The 26,925-nt window shown below is 40.0% G+C and overlaps 1 protein-coding gene across 1 annotated transcript; it reads left to right on the top strand.

The window, feature by feature from the left end:
• The first annotated feature begins 691 nt into the window (after nt 1-691).
• On the top strand, nt 692-24,029 carry TMEM167A (transmembrane protein 167A). The gene is made up of 4 exons (XM_075726296.1): nt 692-737; nt 14,994-15,103; nt 20,449-20,483; nt 23,925-24,029. The coding sequence occupies exons 1-4, from the start codon at nt 735-737 to the stop codon at nt 23,993-23,995; spliced, it is 219 nt and encodes a 72-aa protein (XP_075582411.1). The 5' UTR covers nt 692-734; the 3' UTR covers nt 23,996-24,029.
• Nucleotides 24,030-26,925: the final 2,896 nt, after the last annotated feature.

Raw genomic sequence — 26,925 nt, 5'->3', positions numbered from 1 at the left:
CCGCCCGGAGCGGCACCCCCGCGCCCTTCGGAAAACCGGCCCGCTCCCTGCCCCGCAGGCAAACCGAATTAAAAAACAACAACAACAACAACAACAACACCAAAACCACCGCTTTTCGCGGACAGGCAAGGCCTGTCCCGGGCCTGGCGCCGGCGGCAGCGTGGCCGCTGGGTGCCCGGGGAGCGGGGCCAGGCCCCACCACCCGCCCCGCGGGGCCTGCGGCTCACGCCGGCTCCGCTAAGGGCTCCGGCCCGCTCGCCCTCGCCTCCGCCGCACCGGGGCACGGGTAGCGGCTGACGGTCTCGCCCACTCCGGCCCCGCCGGCCGCCGCCCCGCTCACGGCGGAGGGGCGGGGCGGGGCGGGACGTGCTGACTGACTGACTGACCGACTGACCGACCGACCGACCGACCGACCGACAGACGGACAGACGGACAGACGGACGGACGGACGGACGGACCGACCTACCTACCTACCTACCTACCTCCTCCTGCACCGCCGCGCGCCGCTTCCGCCTGCCCGAAAAGGCCGCGCTCCCGGCGGCCGCGCGGCAGCCAATGAGAGTCGCGCTCGCCCTTCCGTCCCGCCTTCCTCCCGCCGCTCCTACCAATCGCGAGCCCCCGCATCGGAAGCTGGCGGTGCCGGCCGCGGTCCCGCCCATGCCCCCGAAGGCGGTGCCCCGCTTCCGCCCCGGCCCGGCCTGCCGGAAGTGTGATGTGGCCGGGAGCGGGTCGCCATGGTAAGCGGGGAGCGCCGGGCGGGTGGGGGGCCTCTCTCGCCGGCCCTGCTGGCCTCCGCGCCGCCCGGCCGTCCGCGCCTCTGCCGAGCGACGCTTCCCGGGCCCGCTAGCGCCTCAGAGCCGTCTCGCATCCCGTCCGGGCCTTTGAACCCCTTCAGAGGCCGAGGCTCTCGCCCCGCCGTGGGGCAGCGGGCCCGCGGGAACGGAGCCGTCTCAGTTCTACCGTAAGGCCGTGCTTAGCGGTTGGCTTCGCCGTGGCGCAAACCTGTCGTGCCTGCGCCCCCTCGGCGCCCTTCCGCCCTCAGCCCGGCACGTGTGCCCTCCGTGCCCGCGTGTTCCCGTGGGGCAGCAGGCCCCGCTCTGACCTGCGGCGCACTGCCTGTCAGCATAGCGTTTCTGTCTCTTCTCAGCTTCCGATTTAATGGGTGCGTTTTTTGACGTCTTGCTTCTTGAGCAGTAAGCTGAATCCTGACACTAACTGCTCTTCTCGTTTCCTAGAAATAGCGTCAGAGGCCTAGGTCTGTTTGCTAATGGATGTGTATGAATGGTGTATATAGAGTCGACCTAGAGGCTCATTAGCATTGCCATGTATGTTTTCTATGGGTTTTGCCTTTGTTTTCATACTATGTACAGAGAATATAAATGAAAGATTTGTATTTGGATTAGACTTAAAGCTGTGTTGTGAAATAATCTTTCCCAGCTAGGGTGAAGGTCTTTGTATGAGCATGACATGATTTTGAAATTAAAAGGAAAAACAAAGGAATAGCTAAGATAAGAAAAGGTTTCCCTGGACAAGTAAAGGTTTGTATGTAACTTTTACTTCAATACAGAATTATTTTAAGATGAGCATTTTCAAAATTTTTCTTAGAATCACAGAATGGTTTCAGTTGGAAGGGACCTATAAAGATCACCTGGTCTAACCCCCTGCCTTGGGCAGGGACATCTTCCACTGGATCAGATTGCTCAAAGCCCCATCCAACCTGATGTTGACAGGTTATCCATCACCAGTGATGTACACAATGCAACTTCCACTGAATCTTTTGGTATTTCCCACATATTTATTAAAAGATTAATGTCTCTTGAACTTTCGTATGGTTTAGTTCAAAAAAAGTTCCTAGGCTCCAGATCTTGTTACCAGAAGGAAATTGCTGGAACTTCCTCATCTGAGCATTCCTTGGCAGACCTTTTAGATGAACCTGTTCTAATGTGGCTTCAAGCAGGGAACAAAGGGTTTTGCTGATAAGAGGCATAAATTATCTCAGAAGATCTAAAACACACATAGAGAAGACAAGAGACGAATACCCCACCTCTAATCAGTGCCTTGAAAAGGTAGATAATGTGGAAATACAATGTCACCTTGCTGTTCTTCATAGTACTTAAAAGGACTTGAGCTTGTAGAAAAAAAAGCAAGAGAACCTTGATCAGTGAGAGATTTACATTGCTCAGTTTAGCACTGTTTATATCTTAGCAAAAAGGTTATGGGAAACGTAACAAGATCTTGTGGGAATTTTTTTTTCTACTTGTCTGTGTTGCTTGTTAGAGGTTACTCTGTATTCTTCAAGGAACCTGAAGTAAGATAGAATCTTTTAATGAGATTTTTCTCGTGATTTTATGTCAGAGGAGGTGAAAATAAGATTCCTCAGTCTTGTGGTGTTTGAATTTCCTCGGGGCAAACAATAACTCCCATGGCATCTCCAAGACTTTGAATTCTCCATGATGCTACCTCTGGTGTCATGGCTCTTTAGAAAAAATTGTTGTCTTGTGGGATGAGCAGTGATGGGCTATCGTTAATGACACTTTCTTTTGAGCTCATGCTTGACTGGGAGATAGGAAACAGCTGCTGTCTGTGTGTCCTCAAATGGAAGAGAGTAGAGCTACACCTCCAGTTTGTTCTCTTTTTCCAAAGAAAATGAACTGCAGCTGCAGCAAGCCACTAGCTCTGTGAATGGCATAGTTTTTGAAGCATGATTTCCAAAGGACTTTAGCCCTTGGAACTTTCCACCCCATTGTCTCCCTGGCTTCCTTACCACATCCTTACTAAGCAAGTCAAAACTTGTGCTGGGTGAATGGCCAGCTGCTGCCAAACAGAATACATACAAGCTGGCTTCTACCTGTCTTTTCCTTTATATGAAAGCACAACTTGTGTTTATTTTTTTCCTGTTCACTGCCAGTGGGTAGAAGAAAAAATACCATTCTAACTTAAACCAAATTTGAAAGTGGGTAGAAGCTGCTCAATGGATTAAAAAGTTACTGCAAACAGAAGGGATACAATATAATGACACAGCTGCTTAATTTACTTAGAAGCAGAATATGTATTGCTCACATATTTGTGACTTTCACAAATCATTGTATCAGTTTATGCTGTCAACTTCTGAAGTTATATATTTGAAAACTCAACAAAACTTTTCCTAGTGGGTTTAAAAAATTTGCCATATGCATGTGGTGTGGTGGGTGGAAAGAGTGAAGAAGCCTAATATAACATTAAAATTAATGATGAGCCTCTCACCTGCTGAAGGGTGGTCTTTCCTTTGTAGCAAAAATGTGCAACTGCAGCCAAATGTGAGTACACGCACAAAAAAATCTTGGTAGATATGTTTTGTGTCTGTAATTGCAATTTGGTGGTGAAGAAAATAAAGAATTGCAGAAAACTTCACAAAGATGGCTTTTCTCCTTCACCCTCTGGTTAGGACTGACCTCGAGCCCCAAATTACTGCTGAAAAATTGATTTGGGAACTTACTGTAAAGACAAACATTTCTGTCACAGTTTTTGTTGCTGCCTTAGAATGGTGTTTATAGAAGGAAGGGGAATTGCTCATATAACCAATTGTAGAAACATTTATTAGTAAATATTGATCCACACCAAGCTCTCAGATATAAACATACCAGAATCTGAGACACTGTTCTGCAGAACAGCTTTCAGGAGTCTTCAAGTACAAAGTTTTGTGTTTGGCTTATTCAAAGTTACAAGGAGGAATCACTCCTGATTAGAATTTGCTAATAGATCTGTTTTTATCATGGCCTAAAGGTAGATAGGATTAAAAACATCTCCTGGTTCATCTTTACAGTCTTAAGGTGTCTTTGTATTGCGAATTTATTTTGGAATAATGATGGACAGCTTTTTGCATGTCAGTATTACAATGCCATCAGGCACTGAATTTTTTGAATAAGAAACAATTAGAATTTCAGGGAGTTACAGCTGCAAATTTGTCATCTGGTAAAGCCTGTGCTAGCCAGGTAATCTGACTTTGCTGGGAATCTGAGGATTTTACGCTTACGCCAAAGCTGTAATGCAAGAAGGTGCTAGGACCTCCTTTGCCACCAATCGTGCAACAGCTCGTGTCCCTGCACTCAGTAGTGGTTGACCCCCATAGCAGCTCTGGGATGCCCCCAGCAGTGGGAGCAAACACTGCTAATTGGGGAGAAAGCAAGAAGGATCTGCTCTGTATGTACCTTTCCTCCCATCAGAATAACAAGCTTGTCAGAGCATGGAAAAGGAGAGAGGAAAGGAGGAATAGGAGACGCAGTGTGGCTAGGTAGGGAGAGCGAACTATGTAGTTTACTACACTAATATTGGTGCTTAGTAAATCTCATACTATCTCTAACTGCACTTGTAGATAGTAATGCTACTGTGGCGTAGGCATGTTGTGAGTTCAGTATAGATGCTTCTGTGTCAGTTTACAAGGAGATGTGAAAATATATCATCAGTATTTTGCTTCTGTGATTATAGAACAGAGGAAACTATTTCTTCTGCCTGCCATTGTAAGATGCACCTCTTGATCTGATTTGGGAAGAGTAGGATGCAATGAGTCTACTTTTACAAATTTTACCACATACCTGAACAGTCCAAGAATGACACCAGTTGTGAGAAGCCATTTCTTTGCTGAGTGTTGAGCAGTTCTTACTAAACATCTTTGGCATTCTGTCTACTATTAAACATCTTAATTTTATTCAGTAATAGCATGAGAAATGGGGATCATTTTTCCACAGGCCATTTGAGGTTAATAATCAGGTGATTATACATTGTAGATTTTCCACTCATGATCCAGACTCTTACGTTGAACAAACAAGGATGTTATAAAATAGTCAATGTCACAATTTAATTTTTTATTGGCTGCGGCATTAGACACTGTGCACATTCACTGTAATAACTACAGTGTTGAATATGGTTATGTGCTGATACACAGAGACTGGTGTTCAAACTCACCAGAAGTTTTCATTTTCAACTTTGTGACCAGGTAAAGAAGGTGGAAACAGCTGGCATCTTGCTAAAAGTGGTACCTGTCTTACAAATCCTAAGAATCCAAACCACACACCTGAACTCTGCCAAAACAAGAGACCTACAGAGGTGCTGTAGGCCAGCCCAGTGCCATGGGATATCAGAGACTTAGAGCTTTTCATTATTTCTTGAGTATGTTTTTTCCTGGTAGAGAAGTATTTATTTTTCATGTTTTAAAGAGATGATTCTACTATTAATGAACCAAAAAAAGAGGTATATAAACAGTATACATAAAATGTTTTTGTTGATTTTTTTTTTTTTTTTTTTTAATTCTTAGGTAAATTAACATGCAAGCTTTTTGTGCAGCCTTTAAAACGGGAAGAACATACTATCCCTTTATTGCATGCAGCAACTTCTTAGGCTTTTTGTAAGGTTGTTCAGGAATGTAGTTCAGCATTGAATTGCACAGGATTTATGTGGGGATAAGAGACATTCAGAGAAACAGAAGGCATGCGTTTTTTTCCTGTTGTGCTATGGAGCCAATCGCTAATTAGTTTTTGATTCTTGCTTGTGATTTTGGTATGACAGTAGAACTTTCACCAAAACATTATTTTCTTAAATTTATCAAACACCAGCAGATAGAATATTAGCAGTATCACAAATGTCAAAGTATTCAATACAACAAAGCAAAAATATTTCAGTGTCTTCATTTTGAAGAACTTTGACTTTCTTCCATGTCTATGTTCAAATTCCTGTAGCACCTTCTGGTACAAACTCAGGCTTTTTCCACGCTGCTTTTATTAGACTAAGGATGTCATATGATTCAAAATGTGCTGGCATGTTAGAATGACGCTTACCTCTTCCATTCACACACACAGTTTTTACTGTTTCTTATGATTCTCTGGTAAATTTGAGGTAAACAAAATGAGCGTTGTGGTGTGCAGCTTCAGAAGGGAGAGTTAGCTAATTTGGCAGGAACTATGCTGCCCAGTTATCAAAAACACAAGAATGGTACAAGTTTATGATTAGGCATACTTCTTTGATGAACAGCAAGAGAAGCCAGAACTTGCTCATTATGGGAGAAGATGTCTTTTTCTTTACATGGATAATTTTTCTCTTTCTGTTTGACTACACTCTAGAAATCTCTAATGTACAGATTTTTAGGCACAAGAGAGTGTCGTGGTGTAGCCCCAGCCAGCAACTAAGCACCACGCAGCCGCTCATTCACTCCCCCTACCCCGATGGGATGGGGGAGAGGATCAGAGGAGTAAGAGTGAGAAACACTCCTGGGTTGCGATAAGAACAGTTTAATAATTGAAATAAAGTAAAATAGTAATGATAATAATAACAATATAATAATGATGATAATAATAATAATAATGATATACAAAGTAAGTGATGCACAATGCAATTGCTCACCACCTGCCGACCGATACCCAGACAGTTCCCGAGCAGCGATCACTGCTCCCTGGCCAACCCCCTCCCCCCCCCAGTTTCTATACTGAGCATGATGCCATATGGTATAGAATAGACCTTTGGTCAGTTTGGATCAACTCTTCCGGCTGTGCCCCCTCCCAGTTTCTTGTGCACCTGGCAGAGCATGGGAAGCTGAAAAGTCCTTGACTAGCATAAGCAGTACTCAGCAACAACTAACAACATCAGTGTGTTATCAGCATTCTTCTCATCCTAAATCCAAAACACAGCACTGTGCCTGCTACTAGGAAGAAAATTAACTCTATCCCAGCCGACACCAGGACAGAGAGGCAAAAGAGCTACACATCAAGATTTATGTCCTTTTAGAGAGCTCTGTGGCAATGGCTGAATATCACCCACTCTGTTCATAGTTCCAGAAACTACCATTAGGTTCCCTGTTACTCTGGAGAACGTACTTAGCTTCAGCATCCAAAAAAGGATTATAGAAATTATTCCTATTATCCAATGGGGAAAGAGGAGAGAAAAAAAAAGAGAAAAAAAAAAAAAAGAGGAAAAAAAGTCTGTAAAATTGCAAACTATGGTATCTGCAAAGAAGACATGGAGGAAAAGATATCTGAAGCTTTTACTGCCACATCTAACATGTTTGTTGAGTAAATATATGGACATATACACCTATGTGTTACAGTAACCCTGATAAAAAAAGGTTTAATATCATAAATTTCACTTTGTGTTTTACTGTAAAATTTTTTTGGTGAAATGCTGCATCTGCTAGCTGCTTACACCAAAAGTTCGATTTTGAAACTATTGTCTAGGTTTTGGGGCAAAGAAGGAATTGAACTGAGCATAGAATTTCAACATCGTCATCTTGAGGTGTCATTTCAGTGTTGGTCTGTGGATTTGAATTGCAGTAAAAAACCAAAACCTGTTAAAGTCAGGAGAGCTTTTGTAGGAGAGGATGACTGTTTCCATCTGTTAATTCATTGTCTAATTGTTCAGAGAGATTGGTTATGTTTTAAGCAGATGTCTTAGTCTTCAGGTGACGGAAAAGCCTGCACGTTAGTTCCTGGGTGCTGTACTTGCCATTTAAATTAGACAACATACTTCTTCAAGAAAAGTCTAGGGGAAAGATTCCCTATTACTCTAACAGAGCCTTGGCCTAAATTTTATGAATGCAAAAATATATATTGTAGACAGAAATGTGAATGAGCATTAAATATTGTACTTAAATGTCTTGGAAGCTAAATACTGGGGTGAATGTGCAGTAAACTTAAAGTAAAAAACGTATTCATGTTGGAGCAACCAGTAGCTGCTAACTGGATGGTATTTGGATACTTATTTGTCCAAACTACTTTTGTCTCAACACCTCTTCCTTAGTTCTTCAGTGTAGTTTTGCCAATAATCACATCAAGCTTAACTGATTTGACAGTTCTGTATTTTTCTTACAGTTCTAATTAGCATACCTCTTTTACAAATGCTTATTTTCCATTCATTTTGATCAGATTACATTTGGCAGCAGTGGGAAAACATTATTTTGGAATAGGTTGGAAAATAATATAATTATATGTATGTTTTAATTTTTAGAAATTGCTGTGACCTTCAGGTTGGGAGTAGTCCTACATGTCTTAATTCCTATTATGTTTTTCAATATTATACTCCTAAAACCTAGATTTAGACCAGGAAAATAAGAATCGTGGTATCTAATGGAAGCCTTAGATAATAAGTATTTTCTCTTTCAGCTCTTTAAGGACCTCTTCATTAAAATCTCATAGATTGATTTCACTTTTCTGTGATAGGATTTGGAGCCTACATTACTATTTTAATGCAGGCTTTTACATTTCTATCAGCTCTTGCTTAACCACAGTTTAACTACAGTGTAAGCTCTTGCTCACATTTTAATATGAGAAAGGCAGCTAAACGATCAGATATTAGCATTTGTTTCTTTGGTTCCAGAGAACATAATCATCCATCAATTTTATAATATTGAGGAGGAAAAAAGAAAATAAAACTGTTCTAGAAAGACTGCCTATTTTGCAGCACATTACACAAATGTGATTGTCATTTCTTTAGAATATTGCAATAATTTATCTTTGCTCATATAAATTGATTATTATAACAGTAACTGTGGGGCAAAGTTTAACAACTTGCTGGCGCTACGGTGGGCTCTCTGTATAGCACACACAGATGAAATCATAGTCACGCTGCAATCAGAGATAGAGTAATCATTTTGTAGATACTGAAAGTCTAGGGAAGATTAAGCTTTGGTTTCGGTGTTAAGTCTGTTGAGATAAACTGCAAGAGCTTTTGTTTTAGGCTTTCTACCAACTCAGGGGGACAACAGTATGGGGTTTATGTTCTCCTGCATGTCTTTTTTCCCCTAGAACCGTGATATCAAGTGGTTTATTTTAAATGAAAGTATATGAGGCGAGGGGAAATTCATGAGGTCCTTCTATGACACATATAGTTGCATGAAAACTTAATGATGTAGTTTATTATAGTGCTACCCAAGGGTTGCATCATTAAATGGTTCATAATTCTGTGGTGCTGTCTGCAAAGACATGGAACAAAACAGTATCTGACTCACAGAATGTAAGAGTGGTGGAGCGAAGAAAAAGTACAGACATAGATACAAAGTCTTAGCTATGCCTGTTATTTTCACTGTAGAAAAAAGTTTAGGATCAGTGCATTTATTATGGCTATGTCTGCTGAGGCTGAATATACATTTACCAGTGATCACTAAAAATATAGGCAATCATCTGAGTGTGCCCTTCCTTTCAGCACATTGAATTAAATACTCTTACGAAGTGCAAGAGTTGTTGATAAGCAGGACTCCAAGCTGCTTTTTTTTTTTTTATCCTCTCCCCAGGTGTAGTAAATTTAATGCTGACTAAATTGCAAGAGTAACAACATTGTCTATAATCAGGTTGACAGGAGCTGTGCAAATGTTATAGCCCATCAGGATTCCCTTTCTCAGCCACGTAGGAAATTTTTCACTCTAAATCAACACTTACTGAAGTAAATTAGACTTTAGTTTATACTTTAGTATATTAAACTTTTATTACCACATACTAGTCCACAGATTTCTTTTTACTCCATCTGCAAGCTCCTCCTTCCCTCTCTCCTCAGCCCAGAAAAAGGAGCTGTTGCACGATCTCCTGCTCCTGTGTTGTAGCAGGCTCACCGATGGCATCTTCCAGAGGCAACTGGAGACCATTTCTTTCCTTAGAACTCCCTGTTTTGCCCCAGTATCCTCTGTGCTGACAGCTACACTGTTCAGATGCAGGCTCAGATGGGAATACATTCAAATGTCTCTAGCTGCAACGTTTGTCTTCTAACTACCATATATTGGCATGAGTATTTCTAATACATGCCACCACTGCTAATCTGAGCACAAGAAAACTTTCAAGAGTATTCATTCTTTATTTCTATGGTGTATTGTAGGGAATTATTTTTTTAGGATATGATATGATCAGGGAAATAATGTTGAGGTGTTTTTTTAAGGTCTAATTTGGGGAAGGATTTAAAAGAGCCTTTGGGCATATAGCTTTCAAAGCGAAAATTCATGGTCTTAAATTTCTAAAGACTTATGAAAAAACTTGCTCTTGCAAGTTCTGCTGAATACAATACCTCATTAGTGCTGCAGGTGATGTGATAGTGCTCCTCAGCTACCTGGAGACAGCACATGGGGGAGGGAGGGGGATAAAAAAGGGTAATTACTTAAGTAACACAGAATGTAACTAGCAAAGTGTTACTACCATGTCAGAAACGTGCCAAATGCAGATGTGGAAAATTTCAGCATATGTAATTAAAGCCAGAGCTTGCACTGTCTAAACAAGAATAAAATACCAGTGCTGATTCTTTTCTGCATTTGCAATCTGGGTCTTGGGAAGTTAGTTGTCTTTTCACCAGCCTGTGGACACAGTCTAAAAGATAGCATCAATTTTTCCATGTGCTGAAATTTCTTTATAATGGAAATGAGGCTCACAGGATCTACATTAAGCCAGTCAACATTTGAAAAATTCCAATTAATTACTTTTGGATCAGAGGAACCTAGTTTAACCAAATGAACTGCAACCCACCTACATTATGACATTTTCCAGATAGCTTGCTATGTGAATGCAGTGTTTTTTAAAAGGATTCTGAGTAACATGTGACTCTTATAGAAGCTTTTAATTACATCAGTTCAAGCAGCTGGATGTGAATCGCCCTTTTCTGTAAATTCAGCTGGGCCATAAGAATTACTTCAGATGTGAAATGTGAAGCCATCTACTTGAGAAATAAATTTTCATTTCCAGTTTAAAATTGCAATCAAATTTTAAAATATGCATGTCTGTCCTTTTAAAGTGACTATGTAGATAAATGTGTAATTCAGAACACATTTCAGTGGAATGGCATCTGTAATTACAGCGATGCCCTGTGCTGCATATCTGCGGAAACACATGAAGAGCCCAACAAAGAACAATTATATATTGCCCGTATTGATTGACTGATAACACATTTCATGCGTATACATTTACAATTCCTGCTTAAGAGGAAGCAAGTGTACCCTTCTGCCATTTTCGTATGTTGAAGTACCTGATCCTGCCAGCCTTCTTGGGAAGCAGCTGCAGGAGGAAGCTTGCAGGAATTCATGGGAACTGAGCTCTGGCAGGCACTGTGCTGTGAGATGTCGAGAGCAGCTGTCTCTCCCAGAGGACTGATCGAATTAATCCGTTGATAGGGAATATCTGGCTTTGCTGAGAGGGAGCCACTCCTGGATCCGGCCCTGTCACGTTCCTAGACCCACAGGAGCCAGGAAACACTGCCTCTCATAGGTTGTAGGAGTTGTTTCTGCTGGGGAATTGAGAGTTTCCTGGTTTCTGAAGGTGGCAAAAGCTTGTGCCTAGTACAAAGGCAAGATTCTACTGATAATGATGGGCAGTGTTTTGTTCTTTGTGAATAATCTGACCATTATTTATGACACAGTAGAACAGAAATGATGACTCAGCTAGCTAAGCTAAAATACTAAAGTAAACATGATTCAGAAAATGCTGCAGCTCGGGAGAAAAGCAGGTATCCTCACCTTGAGGATCTGAGGGCTGGCTTTGGGTGTTGGATCACTGCTCCACTTCTGTAACGTCCCCTCTCCATGTTCTCATCGCAGAAACCTTCCTGCACATCAGCTGCTGCATGTAGTTGCCGTTTACTCCTTACGTTTCTCCACAGCCTGCCTTCTGTCTGCATCCTATTAGTCACATTTTCACCCTGTCCCTTTTTTGTCTCTCAGGCTACTGTCACAAAAAGGGCATGAGGAGTGAGGGAACTGGCTTGGGAATTTTGCTCCTGGAAGAGGATGGCTGATGCAAGAAGGCTCCTGCTTCAGGCAGAAGTACAAGGGAGAGATCCACTCCAACAGCTAGTGCTGCCTTTGAGGGCATGCCCTTGAGGATCATAGAGTCATAGAATGCTTTGGGTTGGAAGGGACCTTTAGAGGTCATCTAGCCCAACCCCCCTGCAGTGAGCAGGGACATCTCTGACCAGACCAGGTTGCTCAGAGCCCCATCCAACCTGACCTGCAATGTTGCCAGGGATGGGGCCTCTACCACCTCTCTGGGAAACCTGTGCCAGTGCTTCACCACACTCATTGTAAAAAATTTCTTCCTTATATCCACTCTAAATCTATGCTTCTTTAGTTTAAATCCATTATTCCTTGTTCTGTCACAATAGGCCTTGCTAAAAAGATTGTCCCCATCCTTCCTATAGGCCCCCTTTAAGTACTGAAAGGTCGCAATAAGGTCTCCTCACAGCCTTCTCTTCTCCAGGCTGAACAATCCCAACTCTCTCAGCCTGGCCTCCTAGGAGAGGTGCTCCAGCCCTCAGATCATTGTTGTGGCCCTCCTCTGGACCCACTCCAACAGGTCCATGTCCTTCTTGTGCTGAGGGCCCCAGAGCTGGACGCAGCACTCCAGGTGGGGTCTCAGCAGAGCAGAGTAGAGGGGCAGAATCCCCTCCCTCGACCTGCTGGCCACGCTTCTTTGGATGCAGCCCAGGATTTGGTTGGCTTTCTGAGCTGCAAATGCACATTGTTGGCTCATGTCCAGCTTCTCACCCACCAGTACCCCCAAGTCCTTCTCCGCAGGGCTGCTCTCAATCCCTTCATCCCCCAGCCTGTACTGATATCGGGGGTTGCCCCAACCCAGGTGCAGGACCTTGCACTTGGCCTTGTTGAACCTCATGAGGTTCACACAGGCCCACCTCTCTAGCTTGTCCATGTCTCTTTGGATGACATCTCGTCCTTCTGGTGTGTCAACCGCACCACTCAGCTTGGTGTCATCTGCAAACTTGCTGCGGGTGCATGCAATCCCACTGTCTATGTCATTGATGAAGATGTTAAACAGCACTGGTCCCAGTATGGACCCCTGAGGGACTCCACTTGTCACCAGTCTCCATGTGGACATTGAGCCGTTGACCACGACCCTCTGGATGCGACCATCCACCCAATTCAGGATGCTGAAATCTCCCATACAGGCTGCAGAGGCAGGATTGTTCACTTGCTCCTTGAGCCTCTTTACACTGTTCCTTCTCAACGGGTGCCTCCCCAACCACAAGTAGCCTGTTGGACCCCGTTAGCTTAGACATTTTAATTAGTTTGTGTGTCTAGCCCTGTCTAATGCATGTATTCAGGCTGGCAGTTGTATTCATGTTCCAGTATTGCTTCATATGATTCACGGAGACTTCTACGTAAGCTAAGGTTATTTTGGGTTTTTTCTGTTACAGGGTTTTGTATCTTAGTATCTGAAGGGTCGTAGATATTCCAATGGCTTTGCTTCTACCAGACCTTCTCGGTTTTGTCTCTTAATTTGCTGTTAGTGCAATACTGAACTGAACTATTCTGATCTTCTTTTATAATTCTCCTTAACTATTTAGAGAAATTTGATTATCGGAGCTTCAGAACATTAGAATTTTGTGACATAAAAAGAAAGTGCACATAGATCAACAGAAACGTGCCTCAGATTGTGGAAATGGGAGTTCTGATGTGCTCTTAAATTGCACTGAGTTCTGCTTAAAGAAGGAAGCTGCAGTGTAATATGCCTTCATAAGTGCTAAGTATTTACACTAAAGTAAACAGTACTACTCAGCCTTCTGGCTTGAGCAGTGTGAAAAAATAAGAGGTATTTAGACACAAATTCATCAGAACTCCAGAACAAAGATTGAATTTATTGTATTTGCTTTGGCATTTTTTTGGAGTTCAGACTAAATAGGATTTGCAAATGAGGGTCGCTGAGCAAACAGAAAATAAGGCTGATGAAGTGAGCAATTGCCTAGTACACTACCTGGTGCTGTTACGTTGACCAAAATGTCAGCTGAGACATGCTAAGTTAAAAAACCCCGAAACGATAAAACTGCAGCTTCATGAAGCTGGATTATTTTCACATTGTAAGAAGAATCTTAAGTCTCAGATTTGGGACTAATTACTAGAAGCTACAAATGACAAGGACTAGCAGGCAAATATTGCTACTAAAAATTCCAATGAACCTATTGGAAAAAACAGTAAAATGTTTCTAGTGCATTATATATTGGAATGGTGATGTGGCACTTGCTGGAAATAAGCATCAGCCACCTTTCTTCCAGATTTTGTACTTGGTTATGAAGTTACAGCAGTCCCTACATTAATACCTTCTGTCCCCCCATAACGTTTATGCTTCTGTAAAAGATTGCTTCAGGTAAGCAATGATAGAGTTGTGTATAAGTTAATGATTAAAGAACACGCTGACTGCACAAGACTCAGACTTTAGTTAAAAAAAATGCTTGTGACATGCACTTACTGTATTTTTCTGATATTTTAAACTTCAGCAAGCAGCCAGATCTTGTAGCAGTTTCTCAGAAATTGTTTCTTATTGCCAATAGGTAGATTAGTTTGGCTATCAAACTATAGATTTTCACTTCTCCCTTCTAAGGCAATTCCTTCATTTGTCCAGCGTTTTCTATATAATCAGCACTTCTAAAAAAATTTATTTACAGGAAAGATGTTTTTAAATTAAAAATCCAAAGATTATTTGAAAATAAAATTAATGAGTTATCTTTTTGTATTTCAGGTGAGTTTAATTGTATATATTTTTACAACTCTGTTGAATTTTGGGTGTAGTCCTCATAAAGCAGTATATTGACAATCTTCCTGCATGTTTCTTGTTACACTCTGTCTTGGCTGCCACTGGTTTAGTTGTTGAATACTCTTCACCTCCACCTTCACCACCACCATCATATTCTATTGATGCAAACCGCAGTTACGCTTACTCCTGGCTGAGAGGGAACATCTGTTTTCTGCAGCTCTTAGCCTGCTGCTAATGGGTTTCCACAAACTGGCTTTGGAACAGGCGCCTGGGAGCAAAACTGTAAGGTTACCATTTTGCCTGCTATTTCTTTACCCTTCTTGGGATGGATTGAGAAGGAAAAACTCCGTTCTTCCACCATTGTGTGCAGTGGGCTGTTAAAAGAGTTTCTGGCTCACAAGTTTCATTTTTGTTTTTAATGGGTATTGTCTAGGGATTCACTTATTTTCTTCAGCTTATGCAGTGAGAGAAGTTTCGTACTGCAAAGATATAATTTTTCTCTCTGATTTTCTTCCATAGTCTGCCATCTTCAACTTTCAGAGTCTACTGACTGTAATCTTGCTGCTCATATGTACCTGTGCGTATATCAGATCCTTGGCTCCCAGCTTACTGGACAAAAACAAAACTGGGTATGTAGTCTGATCATTTTAAAAATATACAAGCTGTTTGGTTTTAACTGCAACATTTTACTCTTGGTGTCTTCTAATGATGTGTGATAATACAAATCCTATTTTGAAAAATTTCTCTTCTTTAAAGATAAAAATCTTCATTTTATACCCTACAGTAGAGGACAATAAGGTATTTACAAGAACATAGTTGCAATTTTTTAGTAAGAATTTATTAACTAACAAAGCCAGCCAATATTGCTGTATTAGTTGTTTTCCAGATTTGCAGCTTTCTCGTTAGAAGCTTGTTAAAGATACAGAAATGTTAAAGATACAGAAGGAAAACATTTTCCTACATGCAGCTATTGCTGTAATGATTTATTTTTGATTCTTAGGGTAGGTAAGAAAACATCAGCAGCAGAAGCTGGCTTTTTGTTTGTTTTCAGGATAAGCATTTTGGAGGTACAAGTTTGAAACACAGCTTTAGCAATAATCTGTAACTAAAAAAATTAAAAATACTGTTTTAAATAAGCAACACTATATGTATGGTCTCTTTAAGTAATTTTTCATATTCTCTAAGATGAAGAAATTTGTAGAAGATTTTTTGAAAGCTTCTACAAAACCTAACGTATTTTTTTTGTCCTTTGGTCACTCTAAATTAATCTCTCACTTTTCCTAAATCACATGTTTCTAGGTGACCAACATTTTTCTCCTTTGTGTTCCTTGTTCTCCTGGAATGTGCTTAATGTTGCGGGGGCAATACTGCTGCAAAACAGTTCTTCTCTATGCTGCTCAGCAGCACAGTCTTTGAGATGGTGGGAAATGGGGACAGCCACAGAGCTGAATCTGTGCCTCACTTAACAGTGTTAATACCCTTTCACCTTTTGGCTTACCAGTTTTCTTTGTGCTACAAAGAACGTGACTGCATGTTGGGTGCAATCAGCAGTATGCAGAACTGTGATTTAAATGCTGTGTTTTAAGTAATGACTGTGCAATTTTGACCTAGAAACCACTGAGGCTGTCCATAGTTTCAGGTAGACTCTTGTCACGCAGAACCTTGAGTGTTTGTCTTCTGAAACCCTTTGTTGTAATTAACATCTGGAATTGCTATTTTATCACACAAGTTTTTCTTTTAGCAGTGTAAGATACCCACAGTATGCTAGCTTTTTTCGATTTGGAGTTCTAATATGAAAATGTTCGTGTCCTTTCATATGAGGACATGAGGTTGCCACTGACATGAGAGATTTCTTTTGATAAAAGTAAAGATGGAAAGAAAGGATGACTTCATGAAGGACTGATGGGGGGAGGTGAGGGGAATTTGCATGTCTGCTAGTGGAAGATAACACAAGAGTCAATGAGGTATACACAGTAAGAAGTAAGAATATTTATTTTAGTGATTAAAATTTTAGTGCTGTTCTTGGCAAGGATTATTTCCTTTAATCTGGAGCTACTCTGTTTATTCTTGAGGCAAATCTGTCTGGAGTACAATAGAACTCTCTTCATAAAATGTTTTCAAAGGGTGCTGACACAGTGGAGGAGTTGGGCGTTTGATCTGTAGGTTTGTATTTATATAGATGTTGGACATACTATTTTATTTTTGCTTTACATATACTTATGTAGACTACTTTGTACTGGAGAATAAAATGTTGGCCTGGAAGCAATGAAATTTGTTTCCTGAATGGTAGATGTTTACATGGAGTTCATATGCTGTTAAACCCCTGTCCCTCTTCACTAACATATTCCATGCTCAAATGGAAATGTCTAGACATACTGGATAAAATAAATTCTAGTGATATTTCATTTTACCACAGAGATGATCTTACATCGTTATTGCTGCTCTAAATTAATAGCATAAAAAAGTAGCAATAAAATATTAAAGTGACAGGGACGAGAAATGTTGATAGTTATTCACTGTATTTCTAAGTGAGTGGTAACTTTGGTGAAGATTTAAATCTGTTGATAGTAAGTAAAGAAACATGTTTCTGTTGGTTGAAAGACTGTGTTTCAAAGTGATGTCACCCATCCTCATAACACTGTATTTCATCCTGTTGACTTCTGCCAAAATGTTGACATCCCGTTGACTTCTACCAAGCCAAACAAAATTTTAAACCTTCATTTTCCCTGACACATCTTGAGTGTTTCCATGTGCTTTGTCCTAAGCAACAGTGTTTAAGGCTGGGAAAGCAAGTGGAGATTTACTGTTTCATGCTAACTAGAGGAGAATGTGTACCACAACAAGATTCTCTCCTCCCTGCTAACCAGAAAGACGTGTTAGCTTATGTGCAGCAAAGATTTCCTTCGACTTGCTGTAAGTGTTGCAGTGGGGTGTCTCTCATGCACCCGCCTGCAGTGGCAGTGGAGTTGTCCTGATAAACACATGGCAGCTGCATTTTGCAGCATTCCCAGTCTAGCAGCCGAAGTCTAAAGCCCCACTAACCTTTCTTGTCTTTCTGGGTTTCATTTCTTTGCATTTTCTGTTCTCCAGACAACCAACACCACTTTCATGATCAGTGCTTTTAACATTAACACTGAAAGCCAGGAATATGCAGCAGCTCGTGCACATTTGACTTGCGGCTGCCAGAAAACAGCAGGTATGCAAGGCAGACTGACACGTTTCACCTGCATCAGAACAAGGATGAAGATGAACATAGAATCATAGAATCATAGAATCGTTTAGGTTGGAAAAGACCTTTAAGATCATCCAGTCCAACCATTAAACATGAAGGGGAGAATAAGGAACAGTGCAATTACTTTGAGTAGGTGCTTCAGGAGGAATTATTTTGGAGCAGATTCATTCAAGGCTGCATCGTTTCTGTAACAGTCAAACAGGTTTTGACCTGAAGAGGTGCACGTTGTGGACCTGAGGTGAACAGCAATGGAAAAATTCAGGAAAGCGGAAGGCCTGCACAGGCTTCTCTTCCATTGTGAGCTCCCCAGTTCATCCAGAGGCTGTGATTATAGCTGTTTAGAAGGTCCAGATTTCAATTTGCTAGGCGGACAAACAGGTGTACTGAGCTGTTCCAATAGCAGCACAAGCCTTTTAAAAAGGTACTGTTGTCATCCATTGGAAGGCTTGTCAGTCCTCATGGCAGTGGTGGCCTTAAGTTCATAAAATGTTAACTGCACTAAGTGTAGCTGATGAAACCCATATTCTAACTGTTTTTATACCTCCCACATCAGAAAGGAAAATTCATATTTTCACTAAAAAGGGGGTTTTCCAGGCCTAGGAACAATGTACAGTACTTCAGTTATAACTTTACATTGTTACACACAGTCAAAAAGGCCCTGAGAAGGCAACGAATTACCCTTGCTGAGATCATGAGGCAAATTCAACAGATTTATAGACTTCCTGAAGGAGTTAATATTCTTTTTGTCAGATAAGATTCTTCAAATGCGCACATGAAAAGGACGGTAATGCTTTATTTCTTTGAGTTGCTGGGCAAGTTTTTGAGAGATGGCAACATGAGATACTGGGATGTGGAAGTTTTTGTTTTGGTTTTGCAGCATGCAATCTATAAATCTTAATTTTACAGAGAGTAACAACAGTTGCAAGAGTCTTAAGTGCCATCCACACAGTACTATGGGGCTGTCTATTTTGCTCTGTAGGATTTACACATAAGTGCCTTTTTACCTGCATGCATCTTCAAAAAGTGCATAGATGTCTTCAGGTTATTTACTGTGTGACCTCTTAGCCTGGAAAAGTGTGATGGTCTACATGCAGGGATTATTACTTCTGCTTGTGGAGCTATATAAAAGCAGAAAAAATGAGGTTTGACTATACAGAAATACTTTTGGCTTGAGGTAAAACGATCTGAGGCACAAATGAAAAAAACTGTTTTCTAAAAATGAAAATGCTGGAATGCTGTTAGCAGTAAATTGGTCAGCAAGAGATGCATAGGTCAAAAAGCATTTCACTTTGAATTTGAAAACCTCAGTCACTTGCTGGCTCTTGGAACACTTGGTTCTCACCTGCCCAGCATCAGACCTTTGTTTCAGAAATAAAGGGGAACCTGCTAAAAGGAAAGAGGGATTAATGCTGAAGTAAACTGAAGACCATAAAAGAGGCCATAAAATATGAAGTAGCACAGAAATTCTTTTTTTAAAAGTGCAAGATATATTGACTGCTGAAGTATGCAGGAGCAAGTGGCCCAGAACTACCTGTCTGCTTTTAGGCAGGAAAAAATAGGCAATTGCTAGAGTCCAAGAAAGGAGGAAGACAGATAATCAAGCCATTGTGGGTATGGGTTCAGAGCACTGTGGGAAAGGACTTGGAGAGCTGCCATCACAGCAGGTAGTAGATACAACCCCACAAATAATGTAGACTGAAGTTACTGCTGATAAACATATCAGGAGAAGGAGGAAAAATAATTACTTTTTTTTTAAGTCCATAAATCTATAAATAGACAATATAGTTGAATCCAGATGTTTTTACTGCATTGCAACCAGTCATACCATGAAGGAAGCTTCCTGTAGACAGGCTTTCAACACAGTTTTGACCAACATTTGAAAGGCTGAAAGCTGGCTTCTAGTTCAGAATGCTTTAGTATTTCTTCCCCTCTTCCTCCTCGGATTCTAAAGCAGTCCTCGCTCTTGTTCCTCTTGAGCAGTCAGTATGAGATTATTTTAGTTACACAGAGAAGCTATAAGTTTGTGGTGTACATGCTTGTGCTCTGGATGTGCCCTGTGGATGTGCTCTGAATAGTTGAATCCTGCTTTTCTCCTTTGTTATTTCACTTGTGAGAATTAATGTCCTCGGCAAGCAGCATTAGAGAGATATGAGCAAGGTAAACCTTGGTAAAAAAAGTAAAAACAAACCTGAAGATTTGTTTTATTTATTTCAATGCAAGTATTCTATATCAGATTATACCTATGAGTGTGCTCTGCTAGAAAAGGCATTTTTAGCTATTATCACTAAGGGAAATACGAAAGAGAGACTACAAAGCATTAAATTTAAAGTAGTCGGGTTTATCATCTCTCACACCTGCAGGAAGACTCGCTTCAAAATCTTAACATAAAAAGCTTCCCATATACAATGACATGGAGGCCTGTTGGTATTTCCTACTCCAGTATTTTTCTAGTACTGTTTTTTCTCTTTACATAATATTCTGTCTGGGATACTTCAATGTAGAATTCTGGTTAAATCTTCAGATTTGGAACACAGACTGAGTAAATGCATCTTTGTTTTTCTTGCATGGAAAAAACCTTGCTAGACCTCTGTGCAGGTATCTGGTGTTTTCTGATGTCAAGAATAGTGTCAAGTTGGCAAACTGCAGTTTATTTGGTTTGTTTTAGCATACAAGAAAGAAAATCAGTTGACTTAAGTTATTTTATTAAACCAAGAGCCTAATGAATTTATTTTGTCTTTACAGACTGTTGGGAATATTCTGGAAATGCGCCAGGATTGGTAATTTTTTTTCTTTGAAATCTTTAAGACCAGTGTTTTTTTCTAGAGTAAGCATTTTTTGTCAGGATAATGTTTCCATGTAGCATGAAACCCATACTCATACATCATCCTAAAAAATGCAGGTTTTACCTTGATGAAACACAGTGAAGGGGTGGGGGCAGGGTGTGACTGTCTTACTTAGCATCATGGAAGCCTGCATTTTCTAAAGTCAGTTCATACATGTGGTGTTATATTTGCAAAAATCTTTTGCACTTTGTACTACATGAAATAACCAAGGGCATACTTGTTACTAACATACAAAGAAATCAGTGATGCATTAAAAACGTCTGTCTATTTGAAATTCTAATGGACTACTGACAGAAGCCAGATATTTACCTTATAGTAATAAAACAACATGGAATTCGTAATGCAGTAAGGTTCTGTTTAATCACAAACGTCTTTTTTTCTCTCCTTTCTTTAGTTAGCTTCTGTGCACTTTTGAATTACGCAAAACTGTTGATGTCAAGTGGCATCTATATAGAGGCTGATCAGCTCTATCTGATTTTAGACATTTTCCCATAACATTGATATTTATATTTATTTTAATATTTTAATCCTTCTGAATTTATTTTGGGAAGGAAATGGGAACATGCAATAGAAGTTCAGTCTTAGCATTAAGTTATATCCAAGACTTTTAAAAAATTACAAATCCATCATCAAAAGAGTGTACTTCAAATTGTATTGTTAATACAGAGCAGAAACACTGAACTTGTAATTCTAGGTCTTTCTACTTGTCATTGAACCTAAAGGAAAAATTTATGGCTCCCTTTTCTGCATTCTCAGGCTTTGAAAGGGACATGACACACATTTTTCAGTATATCAAAAAGCGTTGACACAAAAAAGAGTTTTTTGTGAAGACCTGTTGTTAAAATGATTGCAGATACCATCCTATTTAGATAATAGACATAGCAGAACACATAGCATACAATTTTAGTATTGTAATTGAAAGATACTGGCAAGGTATGGCAGCTGTCAGAAATTACTTTTGAGCTATTCCAGCAAAAAGAAATGTAAAAATTCAGCTGCATTAAGGTTTGTTCAAGGTTGAAGAGAACACCTTAACTTACCTTACCTTACCTTACCATCTTCTTTTTAGTTAATTAAGTGCAAGCATATTTTTTCTATTAGCTATGCAGCACAAACAATTTAAAAAACTATTTAAAAGAGTACACAAGAGGTTTATGAGGTCCCCATCAACTTGATAAAGTTAAGAACTGCAGTTTATCTGGACTATAGTCCTGCTTTCACATCACATACTAACATTAACATGTTTGTATTTGCTGCATCCAAGGTAATGCATTCACTCTTAGTGCTCCATTCTGAACTGCTTCCTTTTCTCTTTTTCATGTAAAACACTTAATTGCTTTTCAACTTACATGTAGAGTGGTCCAATTCAACTTTCTTTTAGACTGACAGATGAGGAGGTAGCATCTTAACATTCCTCCTGTGAGTTTCCTTACATAACAGTACCATATCCTCAGTATGGGAAATGGGCTTTGAAGATGATTCCTATCATTTTATTTGTGTTAATTACAAAGGCATATAGAAAGTGTAAAATGAATTTTAAATTTCATTTAAAAATGAAAATGCCTACTGGTTTCCTTACATTTAACTTGCCCAGTATCTTTAAACAACCTTTTCACATGTGCATAAGATTTTAATAACCAGCAAATGGTTACGTATTTACAAAGTTGTGCAAAATGATGTTTAATCCTGCCACATGGTGATTTCTCTTTCAAGAAAATTAAGAGCAGGAGAGTATAACCCATATGAAAATTGTAATACTCTAAACTGTAGGAGGTGGACTTCCTCAAAAATTTATTTTAAACAGATGTGAAACTGCAGATATTAATTCATTCAGTTATTTGAAGTTTAATTAAATATATACCAGATCATGACAACATCTTGTAATGTCACTGTGGCAGGCATTCCTGCTTATGGGAGGTGTCACAACAAGTATTTAATTTTTCTCTTGCTATGGAAAGTTTGTTCCTCCTGTATTTGAAGGTCCTGCTGGTAAAGGAGACTTTTTTTCCTAAGGATTACACCTTAATGTTAGACTTGGGAACCTTGGCAGGTTTTTTTCTTTAACATTTCTCTAAAAACTGCATCTCAGAAATAATAGTTTATACTAAGACAAAAGACCTCACACAGCAAAAGGAAATTGAACTTTGTTTAAAGAAAACAGCTCCAGCTCTGCCTCTATGCTTCTGAATGCATAAAAACAGGAATCTTCTCACTTTAAAGAGTCATTGCTGTGTTAACACTTCCTGACAGTTTTGTAGGCTGGAAGCACCATCCAGCGTAGGGGACTTTTTGCTCTCCAGAGGGAAGTCAGTGGATTCATGAAGAGTAATGCTTAAGCAGAAGAGTAAAAACGCCTGGCTAATTAAATGGAGGAAGTGCCCATGTAAATAGGTAGCAGTCTGATTAACATTACTAATATTCCCCTGATTGTGTTACAGTTCCCTACCTAAGATTCATTTTTTTCATAGTTTATTTGGTGAACAAGAGACCTCTGTAACGTTTTGTTCTCTACCAAATGGGTAGGAATAGATCTTTCTTGATTGTCTTTGCCACCAAATAGAAGTCTATTAATGGAGTAAACTTAACTGTCATCCATGGTCGGTCCTGGAAAACTGTAACACTAGTTTGAAAGAGTCAGAAGTAGAGGTGTCTGCGCAACTTCTGTAATCTGTTGACCATTTTTATCACTAACCTGAAAATCTGGGGACCAGACCCTTTCCACATGCTAACAGTGTTATGTCTCTCTAGCAAAGAAATAAGATGGGCATCGGGCCATGTGTGAGCTGCTGTGAGCTCCCCCAGCCATTTAGCTGGCTCCTACATGATACCATGCATAGAAGATGCATGCTGCATATAGCAGCTGTCATGACCAGACAGCCTTGAGGTACACCTCAGCCAACACAAAAAGCTTTTGAGCAGCGGTAGCCCTTAGCCAGAACTGGGAACAGAGCCAGTAAAAGGTTTGGTGTCTTGATCAGCTTTCCGATGGCTGCCTCCTGAGTCTCTTTGGCACTAAGAGATAGCAGCAGTATGTTTTGGGTTTTTTTTTCCTTTTTTAATGTTTTCCCAGAAACTGCATCTCAGAAAAGATGGTTTATAGAAAGATAGAAGTCCTTGCATTGACCTTTGCTTAAAGCAAACAGCTCCAACTCTGTCTTTATGTAGCAATATATCCTATCCTGCATCTTAGTTTTCCCACTCCCGTGCATGTTCTTCCTCAATACAGAACTGTAGTTGTAATAGCATTTCTCCAGCTAGAAATGTTGGATATTAATTTGTGTGTGCAATGGTATAATTACCATGTTAGGCTAGGAGCACCTTGTATCTGTTTCGTCATGCCTGAATTTTTGTTTGGGGTTTTTTGCCTCCCCTCAGGTGAACGGAAGAGCCCCTATGTGGCTGTGTGCTGTGTCGTGATGGCCTTCAGCATTCTGTTTGTACAGTAGCACCTGGAGAGCATCCCCTATGCCCTACTACCAAACAGCAGGAAAAGACGGGAAAGTGTCATGAAGTCTCCTCTCACACATTGGATTGCCTGTCTCTTAGCAGACACCCCACACATACCCCGGGAATGTACCATCATGTACAGTATTAGTGATCACAGTGTAACTAACTCCAGATAACATGTACTTATTAATGCCAAGTCAGTACTGACACTCCTGATGTAACTCTTGAAAGGGTGTCTGTTGCATATCTGACTTTCAGGGGAGTTTATTTTACACCATGCAGCTGAAAAGGCTTTTAATATTTTGTTTGATAGACCTATTTAATGAAGCTTAAAAATTATAAATCTAGCAATAGCTATAAGACCACTCTTACAAGAATAAAAAACATTGTGACTCTAGGATATGTTTACGAAAGTATTTTCAGTTCTTACTGTCTGAATGATTCCTGTCATTTTCTGATAGCTGTACTCGCATACTAAAAATATGACCTCTGGCCTAAGTTGCTTTCAGCTTCTGTTTTCTGAACTTGCAATTGCTCAAATAATCTATCAATATTTTTGTTGTTAAGATAAGGTATGAATAAAGGCAGGGACCATAATTGTAGCGGTGTCTGACTAGCTGCTGAGACAACACAGATGTGGGATTTGAGAACGTGGATGACTGCGTAAAATACCGTATGTATTCATTTTTAGAGAGCGAGGTCTCAGGTAGATCATTCCCCAACTTCTTCAGTATTGTGACAAAAAGATTCTAAAGGCTTTGCTGCTGTTGTTGCACGTAATACAAGGTTGCTAAATCAGCTAAGTGAACAGTTAGCTTAGAAGTCTGCAGATAAGAAAGTTGCATGTCCCAATATTCTAAAGGTTAAGCAACTAAATTAGATTACACTTAACAAAGATTAGATTACCTTTATTAATACTTGCCATTAGCTTTTACTCTATAATTTTGTAAACTTTCAGTAATCTAGTAACTTATTTTAATAGTGCCTGACAGGTGTGTTTACATCAGACAACTATATGACTTCATACTGACTGCATTTCAGAGACTAGTTTGTCAGCAGTATTTTTTCTTGTTCTCAAAAGGTATGTGATCCAAATGAGCTAAGTTGGCAATAAAACACCCTGAAAGGTATGTAACTGTTGTCATTCTTGTTTGAAAACTTGCTTCATAGATTACCCTTCATTTAGAAAGAAAGTGATTATTAGTTATTACCTTTGTATTATCTCACATATACCTGCATATCTAAATCACCATCAGAAGTACACATCCAAAACTCTTTTCTAATCTGCAGCCAGGAAAAAGACATTACTCCAATTTAGGCCAAATAAATACTCCTGGCTGTAAACCAGGCAGGTTCAGAGGGGTACAGAGCTGTATGATGATGACCGTACTGTGGACACATACAAGCCTTAAACTGTGCAGGAGATCTGGAGAAAGGCAGAATCTATTTCTGAAACTTTAAATGTGGATACTGCTCCAAACATAGCATCAAAGCAACTCATTTCTGGATTTCAAAGGTGCCATTCCTAGACTAGGGGGAGGGAAAGTCCTAAAGAGTCTTGGTTTTTGAGTGTCAGGTGTTTACATGTTCAAAATATGCAAAGAATCATCTGGTAACTTTTTATATTAAGCCATTGTATTCTAGTTTTTAGTATTAATAGGACTTTATTGTAAATAATGGTGTTTGTATGATATACACACATTTCCAATTAATCTAAAGCTGTCCTAGTTATCAGGTTAATTCACAATAATCTTTAGCTGTTTAGCTGTGACTAGGGATACCAGTAAAACAACACAAGGAATTTTTTAATTCTGAGAATCCAAAAACTGTTGACATGAAGGCATTGTATTGCAAAAGCCTTTCCCGTCCACAGCATTTTATCATAGAATCATAGAATCATTGAAGTTCAGCTAAACAGGCCTCTTCCTACTTGTCATTTGTTGTTCAAACTTTAAAATTTTTTCTTTTACAGCAGTTCTTCACTTTGTCCTAAATGCAGGTAGTTGATGGATACATTCTAGTTTGGGACTTTTTATTTTCCACTTTATATGACATTTACAGGATATTCATGACCTACTAGCTGCATGATTGCTCAACAGTGCTACTTTAGCAGCAAAGTAAATAACATGTTTCTCAGCAGCTGCTGGCAATACGTTAAATTAAGCAGCACTAGGCTGTATGCAAGCATTAGGAATTATTGTAGGCAGAGATAAGTGTCTTCTATGGTGGGGCTGCTCAACACTTGCCTCTAGTAAAAGTACCTGAAAATGGAATCTTTAAGCTGCTGAAACTTCATTTGTTTTGAAATGACTGCTTTAGGCAGGTGTTTGCCCTAGGATGAGTTCTTTGTTCTTCAAAATTTTGGCATTGAAGAGATTGATACCTCATCTCTTTTACTAAGATATGAAGAAAATACTGTTTTCCCATGTTAGAATCTTAAAGCCATTTTGCTTGCTTTGCTTTCTTTTTCTCATGTAAAACAGACATGAGAAACCAAGAATACCTTGACATTTGACCAAGGTATAAATGCTGTGAGAAGAAAGGGGAGAGTGTAATTTTGGGCACAGATGCTTGGTGAAGCTTTATGACAAATCATCTCAGCCTGAACTGTGTCATTTTCAAAGAATAATAAATAAGTTCCAATAGAGCTCTATCAGAAGAGGTGTCAGGGAAAATAGTCTTAGCTTGCACTCAGTCTTTGCGCTGAGTCCTAGACTGAGTAGAGAAATGAAGTGCTTATTACCAAATTATTTATGTGCTAATAGTAGCCTAAAATGGCAGATACACAATTGTAGGATTTGACATAAGCTGACAGAGTAGATAATGGCAATCACAAGTGGCTGAGGAGACAGCAGCAGGAGTTTCTGGCTGAAATACGGGAGCTTATGACCACAGCAAGTCTGTACGCCTTATTCCATGTAGAGGTGCT

This window comes from Pelecanus crispus, chromosome Z, assembly GCF_030463565.1.
Source record: "Pelecanus crispus isolate bPelCri1 chromosome Z, bPelCri1.pri, whole genome shotgun sequence".
Taxonomy (NCBI): domain Eukaryota; kingdom Metazoa; phylum Chordata; class Aves; order Pelecaniformes; family Pelecanidae; genus Pelecanus; species Pelecanus crispus.
Note: the sequence above shows the minus strand (reverse complement) of the source record. Positions and strands in the feature narration are given on the sequence as shown.

Coding starts and splice junctions, on each gene's coding strand:
- TMEM167A (XM_075726296.1), top strand. Junction 15,104..20,448: donor CTGGACAAAAACAAAACTGG/GTATGTAGTCTG, acceptor TTGTCTTTACAG/ACTGTTGGGAATATTCTGGA. Junction 20,484..23,924: donor CTGGAAATGCGCCAGGATTG/GTAATTTTTTTT, acceptor GCCTCCCCTCAG/GTGAACGGAAGAGCCCCTAT.